Source organism: Salvelinus sp. IW2-2015, linkage group LG34 (assembly GCF_002910315.2).
Source record: "Salvelinus sp. IW2-2015 linkage group LG34, ASM291031v2, whole genome shotgun sequence".
NCBI lineage: Eukaryota > Metazoa > Chordata > Actinopteri > Salmoniformes > Salmonidae > Salvelinus > Salvelinus sp. IW2-2015.
The window spans coordinates 8,336,040-8,352,627 of record NC_036873.1 but is presented as its reverse complement, the minus strand read 5'-3'; the positions used below and the strand labels follow the sequence as shown (position 1 = coordinate 8,352,627).

The 16,588-nt window shown below is 44.5% G+C and overlaps 1 protein-coding gene across 1 annotated transcript; it reads left to right on the top strand.

Moving 5' to 3' along the window:
- The first annotated feature begins 10,043 nt into the window (after positions 1–10,043).
- On the top strand, positions 10,044–12,096 carry LOC111958341 (early growth response protein 2b-like). Its single transcript, XM_023979566.2, has 2 exons — positions 10,044–10,432; positions 10,686–12,096. Exons 1-2 carry the CDS (start codon positions 10,276–10,278, stop codon positions 11,999–12,001), a joined length of 1,473 nt encoding a protein of 490 aa, XP_023835334.1. The 5' UTR covers positions 10,044–10,275; the 3' UTR covers positions 12,002–12,096.
- Positions 12,097–16,588: the final 4,492 nt, after the last annotated feature.

The window sequence follows — 16,588 nt, the reverse complement described above, 5'->3', positions numbered from 1 at the left end:
TGTTGGTTTCCAGCTTCCACGTGACCCTGGGACAGAATCCTTTCTGGCTTTCATGTTATCACAGCGTTTGATTAGATGTGTAGTTCAAGGTTGGTCTTGGCGCTGTCAGGTTTGCAGTTCTATAAATAGGCCTATGCTCAGTAGGAAGAGGCATTGGCTGTAGCTAGTCTGGCTCCAAAGTGCAGTTAGAGAATGATTGCAAAAGGTGAAAAAGAGAGCAACGCAACATTCAGTATTTATCTTAAAACTGTCATCACCAACATAAAGCAGACATCTTTCATGTGTTAGTGTAATTTCCCTCACTTTTGGGAAGTAGGCTACTGTAAATGTTTTATTAAAAAACATAAGCGCAACTGCCATAGTCCTTATTTCACATTCTGCTAATGGTGATTTATCCTTTTTATTGATATACATAGAGAGAGACATTCATTGTTCATCGTCGTTAGCCCCAATGTAGAATAGGGTTGCAAAAGTCCTGTAACTTTCCCCAAATTCACAGGTTTTCCACCCTACTGATTCCGGGAACATTCCAAACGGAATTTCGAATGTAAAAAAACTGGGAATTTTGGGAATGTTAGCAACCGAAAATTGAGTGGAGTGTGGAAGTGATAGTTCACTCTGTTGTTCAGTAGGGAGGAGATGTGTCAGAGGTACCACATCAGAGTCCGACAGTGCAGAGGGTTTAGCACCGTGGTATTCAGACTTTTTCAGCGGAGACCCTAATTTTTCCGCCAGAATTTCAGTGGACCCCATTTTTTCCCCACAAGAATTTGTTGCAACCCCACCCCAAGTGACACAACCTTAAAATCGGGTCAATTTAGATTTTTACATCAACAAATAACTTTAAATTCATTGCATTTTCATCTCTTATCAAAGTGAAAAGAAACGAATAAGTACATTTACTCAATAACATTGTATCTTTGAAATGATCTTTCTGAAAAACATCTATATTGTCCCATACAATAATCTGTACTCTTAATTTTTATCACATTTTGGGGAAACCACTGTAGTTCCCACGCGACTGGTTCCCACACGACTGGTTTAGCACAGTGCTGCTGGGTCTAATACCACTGGTTTAGCACAGTGCTGCTGGGTCTAATGTGCATGGTTAATATATTGTTGCCTTAGAATTTGACCCCTTGACCTGATAATGCAACGCTGGTCATCATGGGCCTTGGGCCTGAGTAAGTGATACATACGGTAGAACCACAAGCACACACCCCTCTCTCTCTCACACACACACACACACACACACTGAGGAAATGTATTCCACATTTCCACATCCCCTCCAAGCAATGGCAGTCAGTCAGAAAAAAATGTGTTAATTCCTTTGAAGAGAGCGGCCCATCAGTGTGACTAAAGCATTCACCGAGCATTTCCCCTGTTCCGAAGACCCCTTTTTTCACACTGAAATGGGATAATAGCCAAATGGCATCAGAGCTCACTAATGTGGCTGCATAATAAACAGATGAGTCAGGCCCGTGGTGTCGGCCTATTCATTGGTGCGTTTTCTCTGTATGGATTTGCAGCCAAACAATATGTGAGCGTCCTCTAGAGAATTTGTGACTGCCCAATACCCTGTTAGAAGGAAGCAATGTATTGGGCAAAATCTCACATTTCAATTATTGTATAGTTTGCCTTTAAAAAAGCAAATGACATATGGAGAGCATCATTCAAGTAATGCTGGTTGGAGATTGAAATGAAGAACCCCTCTTTCAGCACAGCTATCTAGAATGCAATGACTAGAAAGTTATGCTAGAGGGAGCTGATTAATAACCAAGTGTGTTTCTTTATTCCAAATGGACCCGTAATCCCCTGCCTCCTACCCCTTAGGACTTCCTGTAGACATGGAAGGCTTGGATAAATGTAAGCAGTATGGTAAATAGCTTTACCTTACCCTCTGATAGGTTGGGTGGAGTTTTGCTTATCCAATCCTTTCAGATCTACAGGAGTGTCCAGGACAAGGGGTCCATTTGGATATTGAACATTGTTCAGCCGGCAGATTTGTACGTCGGGATGTTAAGGGTTAAGGAAATGTTTGGGGTTAAAGGTTAGAGTTAGGTTAATGGGGCTGAGGTTAGGGTGAAAGTTATGGTCAGATTTGACTGTTTTCCCTCACCTTTTGCCCTTTGTCATTTTTTTCTTCTCCCTCTTCCTTTGTTTTGTGTGTAAGAAGTATTTTGACACATTTGTTTGTAAAATACACTGTAAATAAATGTTGATTTGATTTGGTGAGGCATATGGTGAGTCTGACCGACGTCAGGCACCATACAAAATCTGCCGGCCACATATAGCAACACTTCCAATTAATCAAGCTTTTCTGGAGTTGGAGAAAAGCTCTTTTTGAATACAGTTCGACTATCGCTTTACACTTACAATTGAGAAGTGCAGTACATTAGCCCTATAAATGGGTAATTATGCTAATGGCTCAATTTGTGTAAGATGTGATGGTGGTAATGAAGAGTATCTCTAGGCAATTCACTGGCTGTGCGTAGATCCTAAATCATTGTTTCATGCTGGCACGTACATTAGAGTCAATGGAGCGTGTTCTCATAGATACAGGGGAGACTTGTCAGCGGCTTTGTCCTGGGGTGATATGATAATGTGGGAGGGGGGGGAAATCACCTGACTCTCTGCTGACATAGGTTTTCAGATTAGGTGAGAATGCGGGCAGCCTCTGGCTCTGTCTATGAGCTCACGCTATGACGTTTAGGTTTGTTTGTGCGTGTGACTGTGTGTGTGGATTCCACAACACACCCCGTGGCTAAACTGGCCCCTCTGAGCTCGGCTAATGTTTTTCCCTCACTCCCAGCTCCCAAACACTCGTTAGCGCATCTCACAATGATTAAAATGCTGATGTTGACGCCAAGCGGCGGGCGTACACTCTGGTGGCGCCTCGCCTCTGACATCACTACCTCTCCCAGGGGAGCATGGGATGTCGATAGACGCAAGAGCGGAGCGTCGAGTGTGTTCGTCCGTCCGTTAGCAAAACAAAACAACATCCTCTTCCTGCGCAGTACCCTGTCTTCCCTCCCCTCACTAGTTAGGCCTATTGTCCTCACCACCACCGACAACAAATGCCCTCCACACTTTCTTATCTTTCAACATAGAGCTCCCCTGATATGCCACCACACTCACTCCCTTCCTCCCTCCCTTCATTCTCTCACCCCAGGACTGGCTCTCGCCTCTCTCCGTGGCCCTCTCCCCTCCCTCATGCCCAGCACCTCTACCCCTCTGCCCCCTTCAGAAGCCTGCAGTGCATTCCAGCAACCAGAAGCACCCAGCAGCAGCCGCTCCATCCAGTATCTCTACAGTACCCTCACTGCCCTCTGTGCTGGTTATGTAAAGCCTGGCCGCTATAAATAGTGCTCGCCCAGGATCTTTTGTCTTTACCTGCTCTTCGCTCTTAGCCCAACAGTTTTATTTCTGGAGTGAAGCTGTGGAAAGCTAGTGCCATGCCGGGCGGCCGTAACCATAGTTACTTTTGTTAGCCGACCAAGGCTTAGCTTTCTCTCAGTCTTGTTGCCTCAGAACAGCTGCAAGTTATTTGTTTGTATTCAGTGTTCTCTCTCGCTATCTATCTATCTGTCTCTCTCTCTCTCTTGTTATTGTGCATCAAAAAGGTGATTGAATCACTGTTTAGCCTATCAGATATCCTTTATTTCGAGCGTGGACTGTCATCATAACCCATTCTACCTGTTGCATATTGTCGATGTATCAAATAAGCAAGCCTGCTTCAAACTCAGCAGTCAATATATGCTTGTAGAATATCTCACAAATGGCAGTCGAAGGCAGTCAGAATGTTGGTCCCTATTGATTTTGAATAGTACAGATGGTTTTTAAGTGGGGTCTAGATTTTGTGTGGACATTTGGGTAGAGCATTTTGTGCCCTTGGAGGTAGTTGTTGCACCTTGCAGAGAAAATCATACAGCTTTCCTCAGCTTTGATTTAACTGTATAATCATCACCCTACTGTACATCTGATTTTTACTGTTCAAGGCCATCTGTCACTCACAACACAATGACAGCCTAGCACTTCAGGTTCTATTTCACCCTAAGTAACTTCCAACCAAGCTAAATATTGCCCTTACCCTCAACATCGACCACAAAGGGTATCATTTCACAGTTATAATTTCACTCTGCGTTCCATTACGCCACTTTAACTTCCAAGCCTCTGAGTAGTTAGGTAACGGCAGGTAGCTGGCATAGGGCCAGTGGGACCAGCAAGTTGGCCTGTCAGAGTGCTACTCGAGCGGGGATCCTGTGGTGAGAGGAGGGCAGGGTTGGGTAGGGGCCCGGCTGAGTGTGAGATGTGTGGGGGTGTTTTGGGGAGGGGGAGGGCTGGGTGAACCGCTGGAGCTGGAGCCCACTGCCACCATCTGCAGTCACGATTGGAGAAAGAAATGCAGGCTCTAATCCCACCGCTGCTGGAGAGGAGAGGAAAAGAGAGGAGAGAAGAGAGGCAAGGGGCGGGCGGGCAGGGGCAGAGGTGGGCAAGTGGAGGGGTGTATTTTAAGAACACAAGGGAAACCTGCCACACCGACCAACAGACAGGGGCCTAGTTACCCGGGCTTCCCTAACCCATCACTCCCACAGAGAAAGAGAGAAAGAGATGCTCCTTCAAAAGAAAAACCACGCTTCCGCTCCTCTCTCTCTTTCTCTCTCCCCCTCTTTCTCTCTGCACTCTCCGTCGCCCGGTGTTTGAATGTTGGTATATGTAACTGTGCGTGGCCCAACGAGAGAGAGAGAGAGAGAGAGAGAGAGAAGGGAAAAAAACTTGGCAGCCGAGGCGAGCATCTTGTATTTATAGCGAGTCGTGTTTCCGGCAGAGGTTTCTCCGTTGTTAGCACTCCCAATCCATTTTTTCACTTCTCTTCAGAAGCCCTATTGTACATCCATCCAGGTTTAGACGGAGATGTTCTCTCATCCATTGCCTAAGGGGGTATTTCATATTTTAATGTGGGGGACTTTCTTGTCAGAAATGGGTTGCATATAGGATTTATCCTTCTCTTTTTGTGGTATTGCCTCCAAAAACCWGTTGTATCTAGGTATATAAATTCAGATGTGTCGGTGAATAAAGAGCCTATCTTGCTCTTGAGCTCAAGCCTAGATACTGGATATAAATMATTATGGCTGTGTTCCCTATAGTGCACTACTTTTGACCAAAGCCCTATGGACCCTGGTCAAAAGTAGGGGACTAAATACGGAATAGGGTGCCATTTTAGAACGCAGTCCTGCATTATACAGTATGATATCATTTCATTACCATATGGATGGTTTCGGGAGGATTCTCTCTGCTCTGTATACAGTATTCCCTCTATAAGAAATTGTATCTAAACTATTCTCTCTATTCTATATGTCCCATGGGGAGCTTCCAATGACCAGATGTTCTGCTTTGATGAGAGTTAATTGGCACCTTCAATTGGCTAAAGAGAGAGCGTATCCTTAACCCTTTTCCTATATCCTTATATAGGTATTTTAGGCCTTTCAGCATGCTCTGCAATTTCCCTCAAGCATCCTGCTTTGCGTCCTCTTTCAGGAATGGGATAGGCCCAATGTTTARTGTAGGTCATCCAGGATATGTCTCAACTTGCACCCTATTCCCTACATAGTGCAATACTTTTGACAAGGGCTTCTGGTTAAAAATGTTTCACTGTAAAGGAAATAGGGTACCATTTGGTAAACAGCRCAGTTCTTGCATAAAAATCACACCCAGTTTAATACAAAGATAGCCCGGTCCCAGATCTGTTTGTGCTGTCTCGCCAACTTGACAATGACCATAGGAGTTGACCAGGCTAGGACAGTTTTCAAAGGTCATTATTCAATATGTAGGTCATTATTGTCCTGGTAAAGGAAGTGTGTTTCAACATCTGTAACTTTATTAATGGTGATGTAGAAGTAATTATGTTGTACTTCTACTTTAATTAAAGCTGGATTAATTTAGGGTGTGTCTCAAATGGCACCCTTTTCCCTACATAGTGCAATACTTTTCACCATGTGCCATGGTCAAAAGTAGTGCACTATATAGGAAATAGGGTGCCTTTTGGGACAAACSTTAATCAAAGTGTGCCTCATGAGCCTGGGAAGATATCATTTCATTCCAGCCATATTTCATATTTTAGCACTAGCAAACACTTTGAACATCATTKTTTGATGTCAACACCCATGCTAAGATCTAGAACGAACATCRAATCCTAAAACTAGCCTACCAAATTCCATAAGGGAAATTAGACTTATTTTACACAGAATACAATAACACCTGTGTCTCATTAAACTTTTACAGGCACTAAYTTGGGCTCCGTACAATAATCTCGGTAAGTGCTGACATTACGCAAATCCATTAGGTTTCTTGGCCCTGTGGTATTTCGCCGGGGAGCAGAGAGGTTAGCGCGCACTCTGCAGTTATCTTGGCAGCGTTCTAAACRCCGTGGCTCTAAATGGCACACTATTCCCTATCTAGTGCACTAGCTACGATCTAGGGCCGGGTCAAAAGTAGTGCACTATATGGTGCTATTTGGGACGGATACCTCAGTGTGATCAGATCTGTTTTAATATACTTCAGGGGGTTTACTTGAAGACATATCCGAGAGACGAAACATTTCGAGGCCCTAGAATTAGAGCAGCTAGAGGCYCGTCACTAAGGTGAAAACGATTTGTTCCAGAGAATGTCAAACCCCTCGCTGGCTGGCGCGACCAGTAGCGCATTAGGATATTATCATAACTTAAAAAGTGGACGGGGAGTGCTCCTTTCTCCGTATGCAGTTATGGCAACGATTTTGAAGATCCATTCTTGCTCTCCAAAWCGGTGTCATTTGCGAGCTAGGAGAACACAACAGAGATAGCAAACCATGAGAAATACAGTTCAAATAAGTCCTACAAAGAGGTCCCCCCTCCTTAGCGCGTTTAGGTAGGCTATACCATTACCAATTGTCATCATATTGCAATACGTAGCCTGGACTATCGTGTTCAATACACTTGTGCAATAATATAGATTACATGTGAAATTAAGCAGGGAACATGATGTAAGGAAGCTTCCATAGCGTTTATGTGGTGACAGTGTTAAYACCAGCACTGGTGCTGAAGGTGTTCCTGAAATCACCCCTATCAGCGCAACGGAGTGTGGCTATGCATGGGTCCTTTCAGGACCATGGACAGCGCAACGACTGATTTCCGCTGCTGAAAGTGGACATTGAGTGTACAAAACATTAAGAACGCCTGCTCTTTCCATGACATAGACTAACCAGGTGAAACTCAATATTAGGAAGGTTTTGTACACTCAGTGTTTATCGACTTTTTGATATCATGGAAAGAACTCATGCACCTAACAGTTTGTCCACTCGATTTAAACAACTTTCCCCATAGGYACATGTGCTACATCGCCTCTATGGACCCAGCATCAGATAGTGAAAATAAAACGCCTTTTTTATTGTTTGAAATGTCAACGTCTGTGTGAACAGGTTGGCTCAACCACTGAACACTTCGGGGTATGATCGATTTCCCCCGCATACCTGAAAGGCCAACCCTTTAGATAGCCTAGTGTTTTGTAGTTTAGGCTCGCAGCACAGTGACAACGCCACCGCAGCGGTCACGTTTGCTATTAGACAACGATGGAAGTGAATGAGTGAAAACAGTTCAGTGCTGGGCAGCAGCAGCGTGTAGGAAGCATTTACCAGCAAGGACTTTTCCTGAGTTGCATTTATAAAAGAAAACAGCATCCAGGCCTACCTTTCTGTCGCCCACATGTGCTCAGTGGGGCCACGACATTAGAACTGATCGAGTTTGAAGTAGCAGCAGCTACACTATATATAAAAAGGTATGTGGACACCCCTTCAAATTAGTGGATTCGGCTATTTCAGCCACACCCGTTGCTGACAGTTGTATACAATTGAGCACACAGCCATGCAATCTTCATAGACAAACATTGGCAGTTGAATGGCCTTACTGAAGAGCTCAGTGACTTTCAACATGGCACCGTCATAGGATGCCACCTTCCCAACAAGTCAGTTCGTCAAATMTCTGCCCTGCTAGAGRTMCKCCYMTCAACTGTAAGRGCTGTTATTGTGAAGTGGAAACATCTAGGACCAACAACGGATCATCCGCGAAGTGGTAGACTGCACAAGCTCACCGAACGGGACCGCCGTGTGCTGAAGCGCATAGCGACACATATTGCAACACTCACTACCGAGTTCCAAACTGCCTCTGGAAGCAACGTCAACCCAATAACTGRTAGTCGGGAGATTCATGAAATGGGTTTCCATGGACGAGCAGCTGCACACAAGCTTAAGATCACTACGCACAACGCTAAGCGGCGACGGGAGTGGTGTAAAGCTCACCCCCATTGGACTCTGGAGCAGTGGAAACACGTTCTCTGGAGTGATGAATCACGCTTCACCATCTGGCAGTCCGAGTGAAGGGAATTCCTAACGCTACAGCATACAATGACATTCTAGATCAGTCCTCGGGGGCCTGATTGGTGTCACACTTTTTCTCCATCCCAAGCAAACACAGCTGATTAATCAAATTCCTTTCTAAACTGAAGATCATGATTATTTGATTATTGGAGTCAGGTGTGTTAGCTGGGTCTGGGGAAAAACTGTAACACCAATCATTCCCCCGAGGACTGGAATTGCCCACCCCTGTTCTTGATGATTCTGTGCTTCCAACTTTGTGGCAACAGTTTGGTCAAGGCCCTTTCCTGCTTCAGCATGACAACGCCCCCGTGCACAAAGTGAGGTCCATACAGAAATGGTTTGTCAAGATCGGTGTGGACGAACTTGATTTGCCTGCACAGAGACCAGACCTCAACTCCGCACAGAGCCCTGACCTCAACCTCATCAAGCACCTTTGGGATGAATTGGAACGCCGACTGCGAGCCAGGCCTWATCGCCCAATATCAGTGCCCGACCTCACTAATGCTCTTATGGCTGAATGGAAGCAAGTCCCCGCAGCAATATTCCAACATCTAGTGGAAAGCCTTCCCAGAAGAGTGGAGGCTGTAGCAAAGGGGGTACCAAATTCATATTAATGCCCATGATTTTGGAATGAGATATCCGACGAGCAGGTGTCCACATACCTTTGGTCATYAAGTGTACAACAAAAATATCAAATATTTCAAGGATTAGGCCTATTGCCCCTCTGTTATCAGGTGATCCAATGCCTCTCTTTTGAGTTTAAGGTCTGTCATCTTTTGATGTGAGCAAGTGCATAGCTTAGATAACCTACAGGTTGCATCCCAAAGGGCACCCGATTCCCAATGGGCCCCTGTCAAAAGCAGTGCACTACAAAGGAAACTGTGCCAATGCCTCTCAATGACTGTTACTTGTTTATGTTATACAAGCCCGTGGTCAAACTTTCATAACCAGTTACATTTTGATGTGTGCAGTAACTTCAGCTGCCACAATGGAAAGTTCTAATTAGGGGGAGGGATTGCTTCTTCCTTGTCTACATCACAGTTAACTTGAATTGTATAATCTCTCTTCTATGAATCATACAGACAAGTGAAATTGATTCATCTCGTTTAGTAGCCTATACACAACGTATTATGCCCTAAAGCCTTCCTAATCTTAATTTGTTTAATTGATGAGAAATTAAGTTAAGTGTCTTGGTGTGTTGGTTGGTGGCAGAAGGCAGAAGACATTAGACATCTCCACACGGCATCGAATGACTGTCTACAAGCTACCATGTTTTACTAGTCGACCGAGTTAAACGTAAGAACACTTGCCATGCCACTGCCATGATATCTTGTTTTCATGATTTGATAACTCAAGCTTTTATTATCATACATAACATACACATACCCGATGGTAAATCAATGGCAGTCTCTCGCAGATCCAAGAGACTTGTTGCAACGTTAGAATCGTAACTCTCCTTTTTTGGGGGAAGCCCGTCACATCCTCTGTCCATGTATGGGCATGAAGTTTACACGCAGCAGGGAATCCTTTCACTGGAGCCGATGAATGGGGGGGAGGGCTCTAGCGACCCGCCGAAGTGTATATAAGGAGAGGCAAGGGAAGCCACTGGTGTGAAACATACCCACAGCAACAGATAGCCGAAAAGCTACAAATCGATACAGCACGCAGTCATCTGGACAAAAAGGACATTTCGAATTATTTATTGARACCCTTCTCCTCAAACGATCACCTGCACATTTTCGGGGATAATCGACGACCCCGTGCATCAGAGGGAAAAGGACACATAATTTGCATCTGCTTTGTTTTATTTTTTTTATCTACCTACACTTACCTGGATTGACAGACTTGAAATCAATCTCGCAATCATGCTGAACAACATGGATTTGAACTCTAAAGATTCCTTCTACCCACAGTTTGAGAATTGTAACGGTTCTTCCCTGGGGATGGAAAATAMCGCTCGGAAAGATACCCAGGAGATGTTTTCGGACGCAGAGAGAGGAGCACCTGCCCAMTTTACCCCTGGTAAATTCGCAGTAGCCTCTTGCTGCATTGCATAATATGATAAATCAATATGCATGCATTGATAGTTTAAATAAGATTGTTTGTGGTTGCACATTGATTTATTAAAAACATCCCATTGATTTAATTTGGCCCATTTGCAGTGGTACATGTTACGCATGTATGCTTATTGATTACATAACGACTTTACTATATGTGCAATTATCAGACTACAATCAACCTTTGTAATGACAAACTTGCCCTCTTTCTTTTTCAGAGGGAGCACCTGTAACCCTGAAAACCGAGGCCTCCAACTCAGATTTCGCCTTTAATCCCTGCGAGGGGCCCAAAGGCACCTCCTCCTCCTCTCTCGCCTACTCAGGCAGATTCTATGTCGAGGCGACTCAGGGGGGCCCGTGCAGCACTGAGACATTGCTCAACATGATCACAGAAATTGTCGGTATTTCTACGTTACCGATCTCCGAAGTTCAACTGAGCACCATGGACAGCAGCAGCTTCGGCGACGCGGGCGTCCAGAGGCAATCCTCCACCTGCAGCGCCACCCCGCCCCTGTACTCTCCGGGGCAGACATGCCCCAGCTACCCCGACGGTGAGTCCGGCGGCCAWGCTCAAGATTCAACCTCTCCCCAGGTGAGCTTCGGCTCCCCCGCTCAAGTCCGAAACCAGAACAYCACCACCGTTCCGCAGTCAGAAGCTGCGTCTTTTCCAGTGGTGGTCAAGAATGAATTCGATAGCAGCTGTTACGAATGGGGCACGTTCAATAAATCGGACCCCTATTTGGAAACGAGCTTCCAATCATCAGAAACGTTCCCGATGTCCAGTGACTTCCCGTCTGACCAACAAGTGGATGTAAAGGAACTTTTGGACTCATTTTCKCCCATGTGTCCTAACCCAGAGATGGAGTTCAAAGTTGAAGGTGGAATCAAGCAGGAGCAGTGCTATTCTGACACCTGCTCTCAGAGTTTCTGCAGTTCTCTTTACCCCAACTACCCAGTGCCAGTCATGGACCTCTCAACCAACAACCTCCTCAAGCCAGCTATGTTTCCCAACATTGAACTTCCGCCATTATCTAATCAGTGCGATTCGTCTTGCCAGCTTACCTCACCAGCTTTACCCAGTACTATAGACTCAATTCTTTACTCCTCCTTGTTGCCAGACTCCTTTGCCCAAAGTTACACGCCGCGCGCGCAAAAGGCACCGCGTGTCAGGAAAAGCCCCGCCGCCTCCACCGGGCCTGCCAAAGAGAAACCCTTCACCTGCCCCATGGAGAACTGCGACCGGCGCTTCTCCCGCTCGGATGAACTCAACAGGCACATCCGCATCCACACGGGACACAAACCCTTTCAGTGCCGCATCTGTCTGCGCAGTTTCAGCCGTAGCGACCACCTCACCACCCACACCCGYACTCACACGGGAGAGAAGCCGTTCTCCTGCGACGTATGCGGCAAAAGGTTCGCTCGGAGCGACGAGAGGAAACGGCACGGTCGCGTGCACCTGAAACAGAAAGAAAAGATGGAGCTGAAGCCACAAGTGATCAGTGCATGGCCATTTACTCTTCCCGATGGAATTTGAAGAGACACCATTACGCACACGAGTAGCTCTGTCCACACAACATTACAATCTTTCCGTCGAAGATWAAACGCTTAACAGTTCATTGCTGATTACAGGTCGACGTATCAACGTTTGCGGTGTGACATATAGGTCGAGTGAAATTGGTTTGACCGTGAACGTCTCTATAGGGAGTCTTAGAATAAGGATGTTTTGCGAGTTAGATTTGCATAGTGCTATATCGGGGAGCGAATTGTGAAAAGGGTCTGCTCTTTCGACCCTCGTTAACTTGCTGCTGCTGACTCTATGCAAGACATGCATGACTTGATTGTAAAACCTTCCCGAGTTGACAGCTCAACACCACACGTATTGTGTTTCTCTGTTACAATCAACCAATTTGATCATTTCAAACCAAACACCAAGGCGTCATAACAAATGCCTGCACCAGTTCAGTACCCTTTCGTCTGGACAGCTCCAACGTCAAAAAACCTCGACGAAGAAATATACCATTAAGACAACGAACTGCATCCAAATTGCTGGGCTATATTGCACTTACATCTAATTTGAGATATCCTCTATCCACTAGAAAGTCGTATCTTTTTTGCTTTCGAGGCTTTTATACCACTAACACTGCAACCAGTCAGATAGTGGTTCTTCAAATGCATGTTTATGTTCATGTGGTATTATTGAATATAGCCAACAAATAACTTAGTCCTCCACTTACCGAATGGAAGTGCAGGAGACTTCGTTTTATGACATGAATGTAACACATTATTCTTGGCTTTAGTCACAAAGCAGTCCATTTGTGCCAAGGTTTTGAGAATTTATTTTGCTTTGCTATTAATATTTTATTGATTGGTCTTTGTGTTGTATTTAAAGAAAAATGGTTGAATTATTAAATCGTGAAAGTTATACCATAAATGGAAAATAAATATATTTGTATGACTGTACTTTGTATTTTTATAGCTGTGTATATACATATTTCAAAAGACCACTGTTAACCTTGAATTGTTAAAAGTGGAAAAAGGCTTTTTTAAACATACTCACAATGTTTTACGTGTACTTTTGGAGGGCTGGTAGCAGAACAGTGTTTTCGAGAGATTGTCATTTGATATCAAATATATTTCTAAGACAAGTAAAAGATGACCTAACTGTTCGTATAATAGTGACTCGAAATATCATTTGATTACACTGCTAATCAGTTCGTGATGAGGACTATAGTGTTAAACTAGTACGTCATTATACATGGCTCTGGTACAGTACGATGTACTGTATTGTACTGTCAAGCCAGAATTGACTAGCAGCACAACACTAAAACATTGCTGTTGAGTAATCAGGTAGCACACATTGCTGCGAGTTTATGTACTTTTCAGATGAGATGATTTAAGACTTGACAAGGCATTACTGATGAGGAAGCTATTCACTTTAGCKAAAAAACAATGGTTATGGCTTGGCGAGAATGTCACCAATCAGTCAGGGTACTGTAAAAAAAACTTTTAACTCGCCTTAAGTTATATTAACTGCTTGGGTATATAATGAATTTTGTATATATACACAGTTTATATGAAAATACTTTCGATAAATTGAATATTGATGTTGTTATTTTTATGACAAATGTTTATGAATAAAATGTTTGGTTTTCTGGAAACATTGCAAGAGTCATTTGTCCATGCATAGAAATTCCTCAGTCCTTCCTCCCTATGCTGACAACTTCCTTTATGTAAGTAACACACTCATATGGATGACTATTGCGGCTGTTCCTAAAAATACACGTTCTAATGGGCATCCTAGCACCAGCAGATAGTGGAATCCTAACATTTGACATCACAGTTCTATGTAATGTTGACTCACAAGGCGTTGGACTCCAACTCATTAAAGTGAATACCCAATTARTCAGTGTTGTGATTCTGGTCCATCTGACATGAAAAAGATCACAGGTTTATAGCTACCAAAAGTGGAGATGAGATACTCACATTAGCTGAGGGAGGACACCATTATAATTGGTATTTATTTGGTATAACCTCGGCTGCAGATGTTTCAGTCTAAACAGACCTTCATCAGAAAGAGARTTAACAATACTTCCTSTTTCCATGGAGGTCTATGGCCTGTTGTATGTTGTTAGCCTCAAATGGACCCATAGAGATACTGTATGTCTCCATGGTTAGCATCTCCTCTGTCTAACCTGTCATTCATTCCCACAATGCTGATAGATACGAGATCAATGATGTTTGTTTCTCTCTAGTTGGCTCTTTGTGACCRAGTAGCACTGCAATCMTRCCTTTTGACCTCRTCCTTTTCATACTGGCTGTGTCGAGAGAATGTTACCTATTGACAGTTGTTGCCCTGACTCGCTCATCATTCATATCCTTCATATCACTTATCCAAAGGAATATGCACAAAGGAAATGCAATTTCCAGGAAATCACATCCTGCTAATTCAATGGTACTGTGACTTTTGTGTGGTGCTGCTCCTTTACCAGTARGCAGTAGGTCTACTAAATGCAACTGAGTCCATTTGAATCAATGTCGGAGGTAAAAAWTAKAAATTAAATTAAAAGGAAAGAGACTAGCATATTTCAATGTCTAATGTTATTTCTATGCAAACGGTAGATTGCACTCTCATCGGGCTGTTGCACTCTTGAGCTGGCAATCAGTTATCTCATTGGTCACTCATGAGTTAGATCAGACTTGATAAGGTTGTCCGAACAGAAACAAGCATGTTCCATGTATCGMTATTGCCCATTATTATGCTCATAATTATGCCATACTTGAGGTTTTAACAACCAATATATTTGCTTACAATACTTTACACTGTATCACAGGCACATCATATAGTGTTGAGTGTGGTGCCCTGAAAGTTCAATTCCCAACAATGGCATGTGAAAAGGCCTACATTAACAACTCCAAAAAGTTATTCTATTCTATTCTATTCTATGCATGGTCTTTCTGGCTGTTTGTCAACATTAGAGCAGAGTAGAGCAGGATCCTCCCTGACTGTGGTTAAGGCAACTCAGCCTGTTGTGTCCCCCACGGAAGAGGAGTAGGGATTACCAAGAGAGGAGACAGAGAGAGTTATATCGGGATAACACTGGAGAGACAGTCGAGATCTTCAGCACACTTCCTTCTGTAGGCAACTCGCTTGGACTCTCTCCAGGCAATCTGTCGTTGGTAGTGTATCGGCAGGCAGGCAGGCAGGCAGGCAAAAACACAGACAGACATGCAATTTAGAACCCCCTGTGTGCCTGTGACGTGGCTGCCTGGCAGAACATTGCCCCTTGCCCACACCAGTGTGTAAGAGCCTGCGTTCTCCCCGTCTCTCTGACAACTCACCGCACCATACCCGGCAGCGTGAAACATGTGACCCACACCACAGGGAGCTCAACGTATATCACCAACTCCTGTCCGTCATCCCTTATGGATGGCAACAGTTCTCTTCAATCCATCCTCACCACTTCCAAAAGCACAGGGGACGGGGACGGGGGACGGGGGACGGGGGGATATTTAGTGGTATAGCACATTGTTTAAGTAGCCAACATGTCCAGTGGAGGATGGTTGAAATCTGAATTGCATAGCTGTGCAGTTACAGTGATTCATTATCCAGACACTTGAAGTCTGAAGAGTTGTTGAACTGTGCCACTGATGGAATTCTGCATGGAGCAGCTTAAGCTCGTATTCTTTTTCCGCATTCAGATCTAGAACATGACTCCTGTGAACCCCGTGACCGCAGCCTCAACCATATCAGCTGTAATTACCAAACCCCRTAAATAGCCTGTCACGAATTGCTCTCAGATATATGTTCATGATGTTTCGAACCATGTATATTTCATGGAGATGAGAGTCCAGAGTCCACAATGCATCAACTCCACTTTCAGGTTGACATTTATGGAGCTGGAGCCACACGGTGGTTGTTAATAATTATATGAAGGCCATTAAGTAGTCCTGTCGGGAAAGCTGGCGACCCCCGCSGAGACCTGTGTTTTCACAGGGGTAGGCCCCGCACGACGGCGATGACAACTCATTGTGTCAATCAGACCCCAGCCGTCAGCTCCGTAACGCGTAGGGTTGACATGAAGCTCAAACAACAACTACAGGAGAAAGGGAGAAGTCCTAAAAGTAGAATTACTAGAACGGAAATCCCCCATTCAAGTCAATGTTCTGTGATGGGTAATGAGTTTTAGTAATTCAATTCATATGTCGAGACTATCCCCTACAATGTCTGTGTGTTTGATGCTTTCTAAGGGGCCAGTGAGACAAAAAACAAAAATAAACGTAGCCCGGTTGTTGTGTTTTCCATTGAATCGCATTTCAACTGGATATGAAGTCAACCTTGCTATTTATCTGCCTGAGCCATATTCGTGTTTTGGTTGAAGATTACATGAAAAACRCTGACGCGGGAATGAAACCTAGTAAAGGATAAGGTGTTGGCTTGACAGTCGCTGGAACAAGTCCCGGCCGGGGCTACCCCGATTGTAGTGAGTTCGGGGGTAGCCCCGACCGTGACTTGAACCCGCATGCTCCTCTATACCAAGTCACTCTCGTGTACACACCTATCCCCACGGCTGCCATCCCACCTCTGGCACCCATGTTACGAATTCAGGTTAGGGTTATCATC